This window comes from Sebastes fasciatus, chromosome 3 (genome assembly GCF_043250625.1).
Source record: "Sebastes fasciatus isolate fSebFas1 chromosome 3, fSebFas1.pri, whole genome shotgun sequence".
NCBI classification, from domain to species: domain Eukaryota; kingdom Metazoa; phylum Chordata; class Actinopteri; order Perciformes; family Sebastidae; genus Sebastes; species Sebastes fasciatus.
Genome location: NC_133797.1, coordinates 24,767,125 through 24,784,739, shown reverse-complemented (window position 1 = coordinate 24,784,739; position 17,615 = coordinate 24,767,125). Strand labels below are relative to the sequence as shown.

At 40.7% G+C, this 17,615-nt stretch overlaps 2 protein-coding genes across 3 annotated transcripts in view; one reads left to right on the top strand and one right to left on the bottom strand.

The window, feature by feature from the left end:
• rcor3 (REST corepressor 3) overlaps positions 1-9,224 on the bottom strand; it is an 11,419-nt gene extending 2,195 nt beyond the window's left edge. The window contains exons 1-12 of one of the 2 annotated variants that reach the window (XM_074629793.1): positions 8,984-9,224; positions 8,810-8,866; positions 7,589-7,666; positions 7,444-7,496; positions 6,327-6,488; positions 5,968-6,092; positions 4,905-4,983; positions 3,597-3,836; positions 3,103-3,180; positions 2,377-2,434; positions 1,627-1,871; positions 1-1,308 (exon numbers count right to left, since the gene is read on the bottom strand). The exon at positions 1-1,308 is cut by the window's left edge and continues 2,195 nt beyond it. In XM_074629793.1, coding sequence (XP_074485894.1) covers positions 928-1,308; positions 1,627-1,871; positions 2,377-2,434; positions 3,103-3,180; positions 3,597-3,836; positions 4,905-4,983; positions 5,968-6,092; positions 6,327-6,488; positions 7,444-7,496; positions 7,589-7,666; positions 8,810-8,866; positions 8,984-9,107 — 1,680 coding nt within the window. In that variant the 5' untranslated portion in view covers positions 9,108-9,224 and the 3' untranslated portion in view covers positions 1-927. The remainder of the gene's footprint in view (positions 1,309-1,626; positions 1,872-2,376; positions 2,435-3,102; positions 3,181-3,596; positions 3,837-4,904; positions 4,984-5,967; positions 6,093-6,326; positions 6,489-7,443; positions 7,497-7,588; positions 7,667-8,809; positions 8,867-8,983) is intronic. The other variant, XM_074629795.1, reaches the window with a different exon arrangement.
• Positions 9,225-14,062: 4,838 nt separating this feature from the next.
• kcnh1b (potassium voltage-gated channel, subfamily H (eag-related), member 1b) overlaps positions 14,063-17,615 on the top strand; it is a 54,615-nt gene continuing 51,062 nt past the window's right edge. Inside the window, exon 1 of the mRNA XM_074629787.1 lies at positions 14,063-14,265. Coding sequence (XP_074485888.1) covers positions 14,193-14,265 — 73 coding nt within the window. The 5' untranslated portion in view covers positions 14,063-14,192. The remainder of the gene's footprint in view (positions 14,266-17,615) is intronic.

The following is a 17,615-nucleotide window of genomic DNA, read 5'->3' as shown; positions in this document are numbered from 1 at the left end:
TGCATGAGACATGATGCACAACAACAAAGATTTGGTTATAATAATCATCCGCTTATAGTGATCAATTTGACCCGGACAGACGTGATCACTATAAGCGGTTTCCACTGTAATAATAAATCGGTGTGTTGGACCGACCATCAACTAGAGCGGGCTGAGAAACACAAAAGTCAGCAGAGGCTCAGTGCAGTGTACATGTAGAGAACTCTGGGTGGTGGAAGATGAAGACAACTCATAAAAGATGATGAGCGAAATGATATCAATAACAATGTTGAGTTTCTTAATGTAAGAAATGACACCGATTCAAGTTCATAATTTAGCTGTAGAAAATACTGCAACATCCAGCTTTTAGTATCTACTAGGCTGCTGATGAGAGCTGATAAATAATTTTCTCACTTTGAAATGTTTTAGGTACTGCTGTGGGCCATTTTTGTCTGTGGTCAATGCAGTAGTGTCCTAGTGGCGGCATAATGACGGAGAAAAAAACAAGGACCCAGGATGGAACCCTGTGGGACGCCACGTCTGGTGACTGAAAAGGCTCTGCTTCGATAATCTGCACACTTTCTGTGACAGATTTTTAAAGGCTGAAAGACCTGTAGTCAAAGCTCTTTTACAAAACAAAGATTTTAAAACCAGGTGTCCATCAACCAGCAGGTATGCTGCATGTAAGTCCTGTGGGAAAGACAAACTTCAACCCCTAAAATACTGTTCACCAAATAATAAACACAGATTTGGATTGTGTTTTGTGTAAATGTGTCACCTTTATGTTCTCGTGTGGTGAGAGTAGAAAAGCTGATCAGAAGCCGTGAAAATCGCTGCCATTGTTTTGAAGAATAAAGTCACTCAGATTTTCCCACAGGACTTGAACGCAGCTGCTTCAGATTGAACATTTTCTTTCTTCTGTCTCTTCAACAGAAAGTCTGACGTTCGTCAGTGGAGGGAGGAAGACGAGGCCTCTGATTGGTGGACGGCCAGGCCGGGGGGCTGCTGGGTGGAGCTTGGACCCGACCCCCCGGGGTTCCCGCCGAGGGTCATGGGAGCGGGAGGGCGTGGGTTGAGGCGGGGGGGCAGGGGGTTAGAAGGGCGGATGAGAGGCGGGGGCTGCTGCAGCGTGGGGCGGGGCTGCAGGAAGCGTGCCTGTTGTTGGAGGGGCGGGGGCTGGCGGTGCAGGGAGGGCGTGGCCGGGAGGGAGGGCCGCAGAAGGGGAGGCGGTTGGTGGAGGGAGGAGGAGGAGGCGCTGGACGTCACCGGAATCTGAGCCGAAGAGGAAGAGGAGGCAGCAGGAGACGCACCTGAGGAGGTCACCTGACCCTGCAGAGAGGAGAGGGCGGGGCCATAAATTACCTCACTGTAAGTCTGCATCACTCACATTCACATGTCCACGTTCTTACTTAAAGCAGTGGTTCCCAACATGGGGGGCTGGGACCTACAAGGAGGTCGCAAGATGATCTCTTTCTCAAATGTCTAATGTTTCTCTAAAAGCCTGAAGGAAGGAAATCAATCTAAAAACTGGTGGATCAGCATCAGAAATGTGAAGCATGCAGGTACTGTAGTTTATGCATTAGAGCACAATATGGGATATAAACCATCTAAAACCTGAATACTGTGTCCGTCTGTTAAATGTCTCACCTCTTCGTCCTCTTCATCGGTGCTCTTCCCTGACGGAGTGGCGGAGCTGGTCTTCCCCTCCTCTCCAGAGGTGACGCTGTCTCCGTTGGGCGCTCGCGTTCCCTGCTCGGCCTCCCACTCCTGCAGCACCTCGTCCAGGTTGAACCGCCGCCGGTAGTTCACAAAGAAGTTCTTCACCTGGCCCACCGTCTTGTTACCGATGACGTCAGCGATGGCCTGGAAGTCTTTCCCGTATTTCCTCACACCTGAAGAACATCACAGACGGTGTGTAATGATGTAATCAAGTCTTAAATTGACACCGAAACATACAGAAGAAGAAAAATTTGCTATTGAGAGATTTTAGATTTTTTTGATGCAAATGTATTGACTTGGTGTTTCTGTGGAGACGTTGAGAACTGAGGGAAGTTGACATTAAAGGGCGGGTCCATCTGCATTCTGTTCAGTTTTTTTCAAATCATCTGATCCATTGTTATTATAAAAGTATTGATAATTGCAGCTTTAAAGACACAGTGAAGTAAAAGTATTTTCTATTTTCTATAAATTCTAATCCTCTCCCTGTGTTGTTGTTTAAGTTCAGGTCACATAACTGAAGATAAAGACGCTCAAACTGCCATTTCACTGTGATTTTAGAAGAAAACTGTTTTTGTTCACGTTCATGAAGAGATAGACGTTCTTCATCACGTATTTGTACCATTTCAGCTCCATGCACCTTTTCTAACCTGTTACCTGGTCACCTGTGATGAAGCTCACCTTGAACGGCCAGGAGCTGCTCGTCTGTGGTCCAGCGGGCGTTCACCTTCTGGTTACACTGCAACAACAATGACTGACAGTCAACTACTGACAGTTTATAACAGGAACCAGAAGATGTGAGAGTCATGTTGCCCTCTAGTGGTGTTTCATCAAACCTCAGTATAACCAAGCCCCCAGGAAGAGCGCCAATTTACGTAGTGGCCGAACAGCGGTACTACAACTTCCATGTCCGTCACGTGATGCCATTGGGCCCAAAAATACTTTTTCCCATAGACTTACATTGGGAAAGAGACATCTGTAACTCAGCGGATAATTTTTTTTTAGGTAAATCAACTTTCCAGTATGAACACTTGAATAGCCCTTATTTAAATCATTAGATCCTAAACGTTGTAAAATGCACTGATAGCTGAATCCAGAGTTATTTCTCTAACTCCGTTCATGTGAATGAGACCCAGACTGAGGCTGGAGCGAGGGCTGGGAGGTGGAGTTAAATAAAACGCTAATAATTAATTAAATAAGCTTCTGCTCACTTCATAAATAGATACATCTACCAGCACATGTAATAACCTGTTTTTAGAAAATAGCTAGAATTATTTTCTGTGAATGTATTAAACTGTAGTTTTTTTTTAGGTGTAGTTACTCTTGTTTTAAATTACATGTTTTAAGTTTTGGTGGTGTAAGGCGGTGTAAAAGGTGTGCCTCGGTGTGTTTGCATCAGTGATGTACCTCAGCCAGTTTGAACTCTTCAATCCCAGAGTCCAACATGTGTTTCAGGCCGCTGTTCATCTGTTTGGCGTTCTGCACCTGAAGAACGAGACAGAAACACTTAGCCGAGCTTCAACAAAACTCATAAGTCTGACTTTCACCGTGTCTCTGCTTTGAAGTGTAGCTGTAATGTCTTTAAATCTCTGACTGAACACCGTCTTTATCCGGCATCAGTCCTGCTGCACAGTGTACTGATACCTGCAGGTATCACCAGCAGGAGACGGTACAGCCCAGGCAGAGCAGTGGTAATATGGTCAGGCGCTGCATAGGACGACTCAGGGACACACCTGGGGTCTTTCAAACAGATCTAGCTAACCAGTCCAAGTTCAAGTCAAGTTTTATTTAATGAATGAGCAACAGACATGTTTCATGTGATGATCTCTGACTGTCTGGTGAGTTACTCTGTCTGTCAATAACCTGAGGAGGAAGAGGAGGAGTATTGTAGCGCCTCCTACCTGTCTCTTGAGGGACACCAGCTCCATGTCCAGCTGACGGAGGAGGGTGTTGGCGGCGGAGGAGCTGCAGGACACGGCCACCACGTCCTCCTGGGTCAGGTACATGCCTTTGGGGGGGCGGCAGCGAGAGCGCTGGTGGTGGTGTCGGTGCTGCAGGGTCTGGTGCTCCCGCCGACCCAAAGCCACCTTTGAGCCCGGCATCACCGGCTCCACCTGGTTCTGCAGGGAGGAAACATGGAGCTGCTTACCGATTAATTTAACAGATTATCGTTAAAAGAACACAAGTCAAACATGTAACTGAATGCATCAGTAAATAATAAAAGGTTAAAGTTAGTTGAATAATTAAAATGTAGTGTAAACAGCAACATCTAATCAGGTGGTAAAAAAGCAGAGAGCTTTTAATTTCTTTTCCTTTACCATCAATCATTTCATAAAATAAATGAAAAATATTTGAATCTTCTATTTGGCTCTACAGGCTCATTTTATTTCAAATTCTTCAAACTTTCTTGGCACAATTATTTTTCTATTTTCCCTTGAATACATTTCCACATTTTCTTGTGCATAATGAGATGGGCGTGACTAGAGTATAATGTTTTAAGTTTTTTGTACACTCCATTTGAAATATTTAACAATATTATTTACTGATGTTTTCAGTCATATTTTTCACTTGTCTGATTATTGCCTTTTACTACATTTTGTCAGTTTCGGGGCTCCATGGCTGAAAAACTGAAAATTGAATTTTGGCTATAATTATTTATCATTTACACTGTTTTATAAAGTAAAAAAACCAATAACCGGCTCCATCTTCTTAAATGCTTGGATTTCTTTGTAGTTTCTTATAAAATATACTCAGTTTATTAGGTACACCAGCTAAAACTAACACAGTCTCTAATCCAACAGTCCTGTAATAAATCATGAAGTTATATTGTTCACTTTATACTGATTCAACTGTAAGACAATTTTTAAGGATGTAGTTTGTGTTGCTTTATACAGAGAGGTGTTTCTGTTTATTTAGCCTACCATCGTTGATATAAATGGAGTGGACTTAAATAAGAGAAACATTTTTATGATCACCCAAGGTGTAATATTTTTTCAACTGTTGGTCTGCACCTTGATATTTTGTAGATTAAGTAACTAATGAAAAAATGATAGATTCATCTATAGTAATCTGTAGTTAGTTTATTAATCTTTCAGTAACTAATGGAGTATTTTATTCAAAAACAAGAAGAAAGAAATCTTTAAAAGTCCCACTTAGATTCCAGAGCTTTTTGTTGTTGTGACAACAGCAGCTCAGGTGTGACCACATACCTCTTTCTTGGTTTCCTTGTTGGGGTCGTAGTCGCTGTCATTGGCTTCTATGGGAGCGGCCTCCTCCATCTCCTCATCACTACGGCAACAACAACAAGAAGCCAAAATTCAGTCGTCGACCACAACATCGACAACAACAACAACACAGACAGCCGAGATTCCAAACAGACACGATGTCACACCAAAGAAGAAGAACGGAAACATGAGAATTTACAAATACGGTAATTCCGGTATGAATCTAAAAATCTGTTTTTGGCAGTTTGAAGCAAAGAAATTACATTTATATTACAGTCTCAAAAACAAACAAACATTTATTCAATGTTGATTGTAAATTATATTTTCCTGAAATCACAGAATCATGTGACATGCTGTCGTCAACGGCAACAATCAGAGGACTTCACTTTTGATACAACACTGTCTATCATTAAGTATGAGGTTTCAAACATAATTATAGGGTTATGTTTTTTAAACGATTGTCACTCACAAACTCCAGATACATCTGTGAGTCGCAGGTGGGGTTTAAAGGAATATTTCACTCCCAAAATGACCATTTGTTTATCAATTACTCACCCCGTGTTACCTTGAATTATCGAAGAAAACTTTTTTTTTTTCACATGCCTCCACGGCGAACGGAGAATCCAAAACAGAGAAAACTTTCGCTAAAACCTTACAATTTAAAACACGTCCATATAAACAGTCTTTTAGCGTGAATGCATGTGTCTGGGAAGTTGTGAGCATACGACTGGATAAATGAGACTTGGATTATACTACACAACAACTGATGTTTTGATCTAGTTTTGCTGTTGTCAAACGTGGCCCCCATTAACTTCAATTCAACAAGACTTTTCTCTGTTTTTTGATTCTTCGTTTACCGTGGAGGCATGAGAGAAAAACAAAGTTTTCTTCATGAATTCAAGGTAACACGGGGTGAGTAACTGATATATAAAAGGTCATTTTGTGGGTGAAGTATTCCTTTAATTGTTATGATGCCGTTTCTTTCTTAATAGACTCTGCAGCAGACTGATGCTCTCTGACCTCCTCACAGCTGATCAGTGAGCCGTACCTGTCGTCCTGGTTGTTCCTGTTGGCCAGTTTACGAGCCTGCCGGTCCATCAGACTGGTTCTGGAGCGGGTCTTCTTCCAGGAGTAGTAGTACTTCACCAGACTGGAGATGGATTTGTCCGGTAACTGAAGGAAACACGATAAAATTCAACATTCACTAATCATCAAATCTTTTGCATGTATAATCTTAATCTGAAAAGCAGCTACAGCAGTCACATAAATATAGTGAAGTAGAAGCACAAAGAAGCAGAGAATGGTAATAATTGTACTTAATTACTTTCCCCCCTCTGTCTCTGTGGCTATAATGCAGTAATAATGCTGTACATCAGACACCCTGTGGGACAGACGCGTGGTGTTTACCATCTGCTGGATGCGATGGAAGCTCTTGCCATGGAAGCTGAAGGCCTGTTCAAACAGCACCTTGTCCTCCACCGTCCACTCGTCGGGGAACGGGGTGAAGTTCGGCAGGTCAGCCAGAGACTTCTCGATGTTGTGTTTGTGCCAGAAGAGCATGCCGAGTGCCTGCATACACAGCAGTGCAAGGAACACATTCAATAACGTGATAGTAACGCGTTAACACAAATTTGTTTTAACGCCACTAATTTCTTGACTTGTTGGTTGGATCTTTATTAACTCAAAATAAGCTTTTAAAAAGTTCTCTATCATATTTTTCTGAAACTCTGACGTGATGACTCTTTTTTATCGTTATGTGATGGACAAAGTTTGTCTTAAATCTTGAATTTTTTTAACTTGATACCTGAGGAGTCTAAATTAAACACGCACATTATTTTTTTCTTCACTCGGCCAGTTAGGACAAACTTTCAGGATGTTTAGGGGATATGAACCCTGAATAAGATAAAAACTGTTAAATCTCTTCTTCTTTTTTCTCTTTTTAGTTGGGAACAAAACTGCGTCACAGCAAACATCTTGTGAGGAATGAGACCGACAGGTGAGGAGTATCATCAGATCTATCCACGTTTAAAATGATGGATCGCAGAGAGAGTTACAGTCTGTGACTCTGCTGAGTGTTAAAGTCTCCTTCTGCTCTCTGTGATCACCTCACTGTGCTTTAATGCAGCTGAATTCATCATGTTGTTGTTTTCATTTACGGATTCTTCTGTTTCTGTTGTCAGACGACTGAACAAATAGTATCATAAACACTACATGTAAGCCAGCAGTCATTAACAAGCTGCTGGTAAAATTATTTTCTAATCATGATCTGACAAATTCACCGTAAATGCAGCTTAAAGACAACAGCTGTTCTGTGTGATCGGCTGTATTGGCATTTAAAATGTTTGATCACAGAGAAAGTTCCCAACTTTACTGTCACACAGTCGCCCCCCACTGAGCAGCTCACATCGTCGTTATGTAAAAGTTTTCCCCGTACACACTGAAACACCGAGCTGGTGTTTTGAGATTTAAACAGTTTCGTGGGAAGAAAAAGAAAATTTTAGTCAATTTTAAAGGACGTACTCACCTGCTCCACGTTGTATCCGTGTTTCTCTTTAGCTAAAGCGATGTATTCATCCACTGTGGAGGGAAACACAAAGGGTTAGATCCGTCTGATCTGAGGACCTTATGGAGGACTGCAGCTGTATGTAGAAGACAGGAAGTTGACTTACATTTGGAGTCGATGATGGTGTGATACGGAGACCAGACCAGCATCCCTCCGCTGTCTTTATCTGTGTACTTAGTGGAGCCTGAACAAACATTAAGAAGATCACACTCATTAAACCTTTAAAGGGCCACGCCGCCAACTTTATACATAAAGTTCAGTTTACTCGTCGTAGTACTGTTTTGCTTTTTGTTTTATTTCCAACATTGTGATGACGTGATTAGAACATCTCAAAGTAAAGATTGACACAGAGGCAGACACACACACACACACACACACACACACACACACACACACACACACACACACACACACACACACACACATCTATATACAGATTTTTTATGCTCAAAAAAAAAAAAAAATTATAAACACGTGTATAAGAAGAAATGATAATAAAAAAATGGAACTTAGTATTGAAATTCAAATATTGGGCTATATTTACTTGCATGTTGAAAGTAGTTATTATTAATCTATTATTGTAATATTTATTATTATTGTATTATTATTTTGCCCACAGAACTTTCCTCTCACTCTGCCATAGAAAATATAAAAAATTATTTAATATATGTAGAGGGGAAAATAGAGAAGGCCAATGTAAACAAACCAACTCCATAAAGCTTAATTAATTAATTATAAATTCATGAATGTCACAAGTTGTTATAGTGAGAAGGTGAGGTAGCCTCGGTTCATGTTCACGGTTTATTAACACTGAGTTAATAAACTAATACCTGATTTGATAAGTGTTCACTAACAGTCACGGTGTTGAACGCACCAACACATCAACATGAAGCTGTGTGTGTATATATGTGTGTGTGTGCGTGTGTGTGTGTAGTTCCAGTCTGTACATGTTCGAGGCTACCACTCTAAAATAAATTAATTATAAACACATTTATAGGAAGAAATGATAATTAAAAAATGGAAGTTAGTATTGAAATTCAAATGTTGGGCTATATTTACTTGCATGTTGAAAAGTAGTTATTATGAATCTATTATTGTAATTATTATTATTATTATTGTATTATTATTTTGCCCACAGAACTTGCTCCTCTCACTCTGCCATAGAAAATATTAACAAAAAAAGGGTTCACTAACAGTCACGGTGTTGAACGCACCAACACAACAACATGAAGCTGTGTGTGTGTGTGTGTGTGTGCGTGTGTGTGTGTGTGTTTGTTCGAGGCTACCACCGTCCGTCACTCAGGTAGAAACCAGTAAAAAAACAAACCTGGTTCAAACTCGGGTATGTTGGCCTGGTAATCGGCTCCAACCCGCATCCCCACATCTGGAAAAACATCAGCATTTAAAAAACCAGGAGCAGTTTTAACTGAAATGTTAACGATATGACGAAACGCGCACATACATAAGCCTACGAGAGGCTTGTTCGAGGCTATACACTCACCGTGTTCGTCGTCGCTGCCGCTTTCGTCTGAGAAATGTCCGTTAGAAGCGTTGGACGGACTCTTGGTGCCGTTTGATCGACCTTTCCCCAAGTACTCCGAGCCTTTATCCATCATCCCCGGCATCTCGACGCTCAAATATACCGTTTTTCAGGCCGCTGTGTCTGGATATAAAATGTCAGCAGGAGTATGGAGGGTTTTTCTGTCTGCTGCTGTTCGCTTTCTCTCCGCCGCTCCGTTCGTGTCGCTGTCGCGCCTCGTCTCTCTTCGCGCTTCGCCTCAGATACGGTCGCTTCAAGCTATAACACCTCACAGAAAACACCAGCAGAGTCTCATTTAAATACTGCATAGTTTTAATGTGTAAACTGTTTTTTTCCCCTGTTTAAATCGGTGGCTGAGTGGGGGTCTAACCACCGCAGCGGAAGGTTTTTTACGCAACCGTGTAGGGCGGCGGTGCGACTCCAGCTGCTGCGGTGCCTGTGGCAGCAGATCCTTCCGCTGACACAAACTAATAAACTAAAAAATAAAAAAAAATAAAAAAATTTAAATTTAAACTGTGATTTAACAGCAATAAAACTTGAAATGAATTGAAACAAACAAAGTCTGAAATATCTGGGTATTTATAAATATTACATTTAAATCAAGCTGTAAACATCATTTCATTATGAATGCATGTCACAGGTTATTCACATATTTAATACAGTTACATTAATATGCCATATTAACTAAAAACTGATGAACTGTTGATAATTCAGCGTGTTGTTTTTGTTTTCTGTCCTTGTTTATCAGTCGGTGTTCCTGCACTGACTCTTAATGACCAGCAGAGAGAGACACAGCTCAACAATCTGACAACAGTAACTACAGCTCCACTCCTGCAGAGAGGACACAGTTACAATACTATCAGGGGACAGACATTCAAACTCAACTTCAGTCATTTCTGATCAGTTAATTCAGTTTCATTCATTTAAATTCACTTCAGATGAATTCTAGAGGATCTTTACAGGAATAACTGTGAAAATGCTTGTTACCAAAGCAGTGCAGCCAGTTTTATTCAAGATTCAAGATTCAAGATTCAAGATTCAAGATGTTTATTGTCACACCAGTTATACAAGTACAATTGTGTGAAATACTTTTTACTGGGAAGCTCCATTAAGAAAACAGTAAGTTAAGAAGCAAAAAATAATAAAATAAAAATAAAAATAATAGTGTATTTACAAATAATATGTAGTATAATAATAAAGGAAGTACTTGGCATATGGTAACTATAGAAGCAATATATAAAAGGCTCATATATATATATATATGGGAGCAGTAGAGGTTGCTTGCTATAAATATATTGCAGAGGCATTTTTTTAATATATATTGCACATATTGCATTGTGCACTCTGTATATTTACAGTTTATACATTAAAAATATTTTTATTGCACAAGATGTGGTTAAAATATGGGTCAAAAGGCACATTTTAATATAATTCACACAATTTACAGTCTTATATAGTATAGGAGACAGTTAAAAAAACCTTCTTCTGGTATTCAGGTAGTTTTAGTTTTATCTGCCAACATTTGAAGATCTCCACCACTGAGACGTCCTCAGTGATTAAAAGTCACATTCAATATTTTTGGAAAATTACATTTGAATAACTCAAAAATATCTTTATACAAACTTATTTATTTAGGACAAGTCCCTTGAGATGGGTTTTAGAGGAGGTCCTACACATAATACAAACAATCAAAGGAACAACATTAAAGTGGCAACAGACAAAAACAGCAAACAAACATGACAAAACAAAAAAAGCGACTACACAAAAATGTAAATAAAGTTAGTAGTAAAAATAGTGGCCTTTTAAAAAAAAACTTCAGTGGGATAGAACAGTGGTTCCCAAAGTGTGGTCCGGGGACCCCCAGGGGTGCCTGAGGGGTGTCCAGGGGGTGCGCAGCAAAAAGGGGAATAATTTATTTAACTATAATTCCATCCACAACACAAAGACAGAATTTATGACTATTTTGATCATGGGTTTCATACACTTTCTGCATCTAAAAGCAAAAATCCTATTATATGGGGGATCCTAGGACAAAATCTAAATTGTGTCAGTTTAGTAGTCCTTGATGTGAAAAGGTTTGGGAACAACTGGGCTAGATAATAATTTAGTTCCTCCGTTAACAGTAAAGACTGTTGATTATTATTTCTGGAAAGACTTGTTGTTAAGTATTTTAAAATGTACTCTTTTGATTCCTCAATCACCGCAAATGAGATTTTATTCAACTCTGCTGCAGAAATCTAAAACCCTCATAACCGTCCTGTCAGGCAAAGCAAACACAACAAACTACACATGGCAGATTATATTTTGTCCGGAAACCAGTACGCCTACTTTTATTTTTCTGTCCGCAGTTTGTTTTAATTTGAATAAATACAAATGTACTGAAGACTAAGCACCATTTAAGCGTAAGGATCCGCCTTCTCATCCTCCCAGTCTAGTTGCTCACTGGTGCAATTAGCAATTGATCAAATCATCACAAACAACACATAGTGAACCTTCAGGGGCCTCCGAGGGCCCCTCATTGTAAAATCTTGTGAGCTGGTTTAAGTTCTTTAAAAATGTGACTTAACTTAAGTAAACTTGAATACGATGTGAGCCTGAAAACGAAAACAATAAATGTTGTGATGCTTTACAGGGACCGTGTAGGATTTAGTGGCATCTAGCGGTGCCTCTCTTTCCAAAACTGCGGTAACGTGTGCTGCCGAGTGCTAAAGCGTGGTAACACCGTTCGCCTCGCTCAGAGGCCATCCTTACCATAATAACACTACTATAGGAGCAAAGGAAGTAAGACGGTAGCACAGTTTTGCACTCAGCAGTTTCACAACCGTGTCGGAGAACTACGGTGGCCTTCAGGTAATGTAAAAATGCAAAAGTCTCTCTAGAGACTACTGTAGAAACATGGCAGACTCCGTGAAGAAGACCCGCTCCCTATGTAGATATGAAGGGCTCATTCGAAGGTAACAAAAACACAACAATTATTAGTTTCAGGTGAATATACACTAATGAAAACATAGTTATGATGATAGTTGCCAACCTTGAAACCTCAAAAATAGGGAGGAATTCAAATCCAAAGCGGGGGTCTCCCCCACAAAAGAGTGAGTTTCAGAGACTTTGTTTCCTGCATTCTTGTGACTTTTAAAGAATGTAATTAACAAAATAATAAGTGCCCTGCAACATCATTTTTTGTTAAATAGGCATACTTTTAATTTTACTTTTAATTCTCAGCAAAGAAAAAGGAATAATTCGCTCTTCTGGCATGAACTTGTGTGAATCTCTGGTGTAAACTACCAGTTTTCTTTCATTCATTCATTAATTTTTTGCCCCTGCTTTGCTCTTATTACTCTCCATTTCTCTCACTGTCTTCCACTCATTGAAGGTTCTTTCAGACACAACGTGACAACGACACCACTGTGTTCTAAAACCTGTTATTGCTGATGGCTGCACCACGATGGCTTTTGTGTGATGCTGTGATGTGTGGCCAAATCATGCCGTGGTGTCGCGAGCAGCTCCCCTCCGCCAGGACAAGACATTTGGTGTAGCTCTATTGTTGTCCAGGTGGAAACAGTAGAGCTTATAGACGCTGAACAGAGCCAGAAACAGGTTGAGATAAAGAAAAGGAAAAAAAAGGTGTGAAAAATTGCCATAAATTGGGAGAAATGCGGAAGAATTGTGACCTTGGGATTAAACCAGGAGAGGGCAATGAAAAGCTTGAGTTTCCTGGGAAAATCGGTAGGGTGGCATGTATGGTTATAAATATTGTATTCCATTTCTGCGAATTGATTCCCCTAAATCCAAATCAAATATAGCCTACTGTGTGAGATCAGTTTTGGTTTTATGGTGTTCAATGTTACCAAAGACTAGATTGCCAAGAAGTGAAAGTCAATTGTTCATTCCATTGCAACATCAGCGCCCAGCAGCAGAGCAATGCTTCCACCATTTTGGACTGGAAGCGACTACTGGACGCCAACGTCCGCCTACAAAGTGCCGTACAAAAGTAGAACTAAATTATTTCTATTCTATTGTCATTATTTTAATGTCTCATGCCCAAAATGGCCCATGTTGGACAATAAATTATAAGCGTTTTCAGACCAAAATTGAGGCAGCGGCTGATTTTCGATCTGAACATCTAACTCTCAAAATGTTGACCTATTAATTTAAAAGAAAACAAGGATAGGATATAAAGTTGTTTGTCAGGTCTATTGACAGGTGTGTTGTTTATTAGTATCTAAACTCAGGTGTGAAACTCAGGCATCCTATTGGCACCGTTTTTTGTTTGTTAAGTTGATACTCCACTCTAACTAGGGGTCAATATACAAATGTATTACTCGGCTTTGTTGAATCCTTGATCCTGATTGGTCAATCACGGCAAACTGCAGTCTGTTATTTCTTTATAACAGACTGTTGCTATGTATAACAGACCGTTGCTATGCACACAGTTCTGATCTTGGACTCTGGAGGACCATTTTTGTTTAAAATTATTGATTTGTTAAGTAAGTAGCCGTGTAATAAGTGGGATAATGTACAGCTAGCAAGTCATTGTTGTAAAATACACCTCTTCAGGGCAATGCAAGATGCTTTGTGGGTCCTGCATCACCCTGTCTGGGTTTATTTCACAACAATGAACCGCTTGCTGTACATTATCTCTGACATGTTTTTTAGAAATTTGGGTGAACTGACCCTTTAATTACTCAGACTTGAGTGATGTAATGATGTATGCACCAGTTATTTGTTTTTCTCTCTCTGTCTCACTACCTGTGGGTCTCTCTCTCTCTCTCTCTCTCTCTTTCTACCTCTCTCTCTCTTTCTTTCTCTTTCTCCCTCTCTCTCTATACCTATCTCTCTATCTCTTTCTCCCTCTCTATACCTGTCTCTCTCTCTCTCTTTCTCCCTCTCTTTCTCTCTCTCTCTCTCTCTCTCTATACCTATCTCTCTCTCTCTCTCCCTCTCTCTCTCTCTCTCCTTGTCTGTCCTAAGCTCTCTCGACCACAGCCAGCCTCGCTGTGGCTCATCATCTCAGAGCTCGTGCTGCAACCATCTGCCAATAACGAGCCTGCTGAGAGAGAGAGAGAGCGCGCGAGAGAGCGAGCGAGGCTCCTACTCTACAGCGCGCGGAGCTCGTGCAGCATCAGATATGTGAGCGGCGGGAAGCTGCTCTGCCTCGCGCTGCAGGAGGATGGCGGGAGGACGGCGGGGTCTCGTGGCCCCTCAGAACACGTTCCTGGAGAACATCGTCCGCCGGTCCAACGGTAGGATCCGGTTCTGTCCGGTTTACTGTACCGGGTAAACCGGGTTTAATCGGTGGTTTATCTGTTTGCTGTGTGGAATGTCTCGTGGTGTTCTGTTCGGTAGTTCCATCATCAGACAGCTGCTCTGTGATTGGCTCTTAACATTCCAGAATACCTGCACGTGTCCTGTCCGTTATACCTTCGTAGTAGGCTAACATTACTAATCTATAGTTTACCTGCACTTCTAGAGCTAACAGGTTTTTATTACAGCTGTTGTTAGGCTAACATTACTAAGCTATAGTTCACCTGCACTTCTAGAGCTAACAGGTTTTTGTTTTTATTGCTGCTGTTGTTACCTTCATATAAAACCAACCAATGTGTGTCTGAAAACCACAGTAGGCAATTTATTTTACCCTAATATTTCATATACATTTTATATTTTCAGCACGTTTACCTTATTTTTTAGAAGTTATATTAGTTAACCAAGGTTTACATAAATGTTTAAAAACTAACCAGTACATATAATATTTTCTTATTCTAAAAGTAGCACATATTTTCCTTACTTTTCAGAAGTTATATTAGTTAAAGGGACTGTTTGTAAGAATCAGAAATTGGTTGTAACAGCGACACCTGTGGCCGTTAAGTCAACGAAAGTCAGTGTCCTGTTGCGTGCGCTTGCCGTGTGCATGTGAGTGAATGTGAGCGAGCATCCGTCAAAACAGTGGGGCGACACACGTCAGCTAAAACCACAATATTACTCTATATTAATCAGCTAACACCTGCTTGGCAGTAATGTTAGCTGACCAGACGGAGGTCTCTCCATGAATCACTGCTGATCCTAGTGTTGGCTTTTCCTGCTTCAGCCTCCCGACCGCGGTCAGAACAGGGGAGACACTGATGCCCGGTCGTAGACGATAACGTTTCTCTCTGCGGAGCCCCGTCACTTCACGAGACACGGAAAACCTCTGTTGGTCTGGAGGAGCTGCAGCATTTATTTCTGCACAAATGTCCACTGTTCATTTACTAGATATTCTCAGAACCACAAAGTCTTCTGCAGTGTGTAGTGTGCGAGCATGAACGTGAGGTGGAGCGAGCTGAGTGAAGGCAGAGGAGCAGAGTACAGCAGAAACTCCGGCCCTGGAGAGCAAAGCTACGCTCTCCTCCGCGGACTACGACTGCGGCCACCACTGTTTTGCAAGAGGGGCTACACTAAATATAAATTTGCGGTTTTGGTGCTTCCGTGTAGTTTGTGTTGGAGTCTTGTCTGAATAGTGTAGCCACACGCGAGCCTGCATATGCGTGCGCGCATGGGACACAGACCCGGGTGATTTATACGTGTAAGAAGTTACAAACAGTCCCTTTAACCGAGGTTTACATTCATATTTAAAATGTATAGGCATATATGTTTTTTACCTTCTTAAGTCAGGCTATGCCATGCGAAGTACAAAAAAACAAAACTTTCCTTTGGTGATATCTCTCCTAGCAGGATTTATTTGTCCAGGTTTTAAGATATCTGTCTGTCCACCCCAATACGATGACAGTGAATAGAATTTAGTTTGTGCTGCTGTTCATATTTTGGGTAACAAAAACTTTAAAATGAGCTATAAATTCATAATGATATTAGTTTCATTATACTTTTGAGGGACTGAACAATAATCAAGATGAGGGATGTGTGACTGACTGAGATACAGGCATCGGTAGGCAACATACACTATAAAAACTAAAGTGATCCCACCTTGCAGAATCAGGTGGTTAGCTTTTATTTATGTTTTTGGTCTTCTTCCTCAGTTTCCTCAGCTTCAGCTTCAGCTCTGTTCTCATTGCTTCATCTGTTTCTTCTCCTTTAACCACTTTTCTTTTTTTCAGTTTGGACATTATCACATAGACATACAGGTACAGACCAGTGTTTCCACATACCGCCGTGTACATGTATCCCTCCCCTTCCACTGACCTGTGATTATACTGTATATAACATATACAGTATACGTATCACACACACAAGGTGGCTAGAGTCTATGCACTGTATTTAAATGTATAATCTAAACTGAAAACTCTTTAGTTTATTGCCTATGTAGGGTTCATAAGACCAGCAGCCATTTTACTTATTGATTTATTTTCTTCTGACAATTTAGTGCCTTGAATCTTAAATCTCTAACTCCAACCCTGTTTCTCAAATGTTTCTGGGTTGTGACCAAATTTAGTGTGTTTTGGTATTTATGTCCTAAAATGTACACGTCATGATCCCAGCAGTCAGCAGAACAACATTTCATGTGATAATAATAAACAGCAAGAAACACAAACTACATCCTTAAGACGACCATAAAATGTAATCAATTACAGTGTTAATGTGTACCCCTAATACTGTCATCTCAGTGTGTAACCCATTACATTTATTGTTTTAATTACATATGAATCAAACATATGAGAATGTTATTCATCTTAGTAATTTCCTGCGAACGTGGCTGCATATCAAGTGACCCCACACGGGGCCTCAAACCCAAAGTTGAGCAGCTCTGCTGCACTACGGCCGTGTTTCAAACTGACATCAGCACAATAGTCGCAGCCTCGTCAGCGGTTTCAATGAGAGGTCCTGATGCAGAGGACTACCAGACCTCAGCCAATCAAATACACATTAGATGATGTTGTAACATGAATGGTGTATTTCTATGTTTACCTGGCGCTCGTGGAGACGGAGGATTATAATCCTGTCACTGCAGACTTTCCAGAGTTGTAAAACCCTGTCTCAGAGTATATAAACCATACATCAGACAGGCAATACGTCATCCAGAGTAGGCTCAAATGACCTCACCCCCTTTTGGGGGAAAACAATCCTGTGTCCCTCATAGACGGTAACAGAGTCTGGATAAACAATATCCGGCCACTGTGTTGGACGGAGGAAAGACTAAAGGGACATGATGGACATCAACCTTAATTAATTAAGATATCGCGAACGCTCAGGTTCAGGCGAGGTCGCAAAATAATTATTAGACATGTGGATAAAACAAATGTTTGTGTAATAAGAAATTAATGAATACGAATTTGTCAAAATTATAATCCAAACACGTCAAATTGCATTGAAGTCTATGGGATATTCGGTTTTCTGTCCCCCAAAAGGCGGTGCGGCCATGACTTTTGGCAAAGTTCCCGTATGTGCCAGTCTGATGTTTACAGTCTATGGTATAAAGCTTTAAACTCATGGATCTGTTACTCAAGCTGTACTTGTTAACATTCAATAACATAGTAAACATCAGCATGTTAACATTATCACTGTGAGCATAGCATGTTAGCATGCTGATGTTCGCATTTAGCTCAAAATAGACTTTTGATGTGAATATCCTGAAGACAGACGCACGCACGCACGCACCCACGCA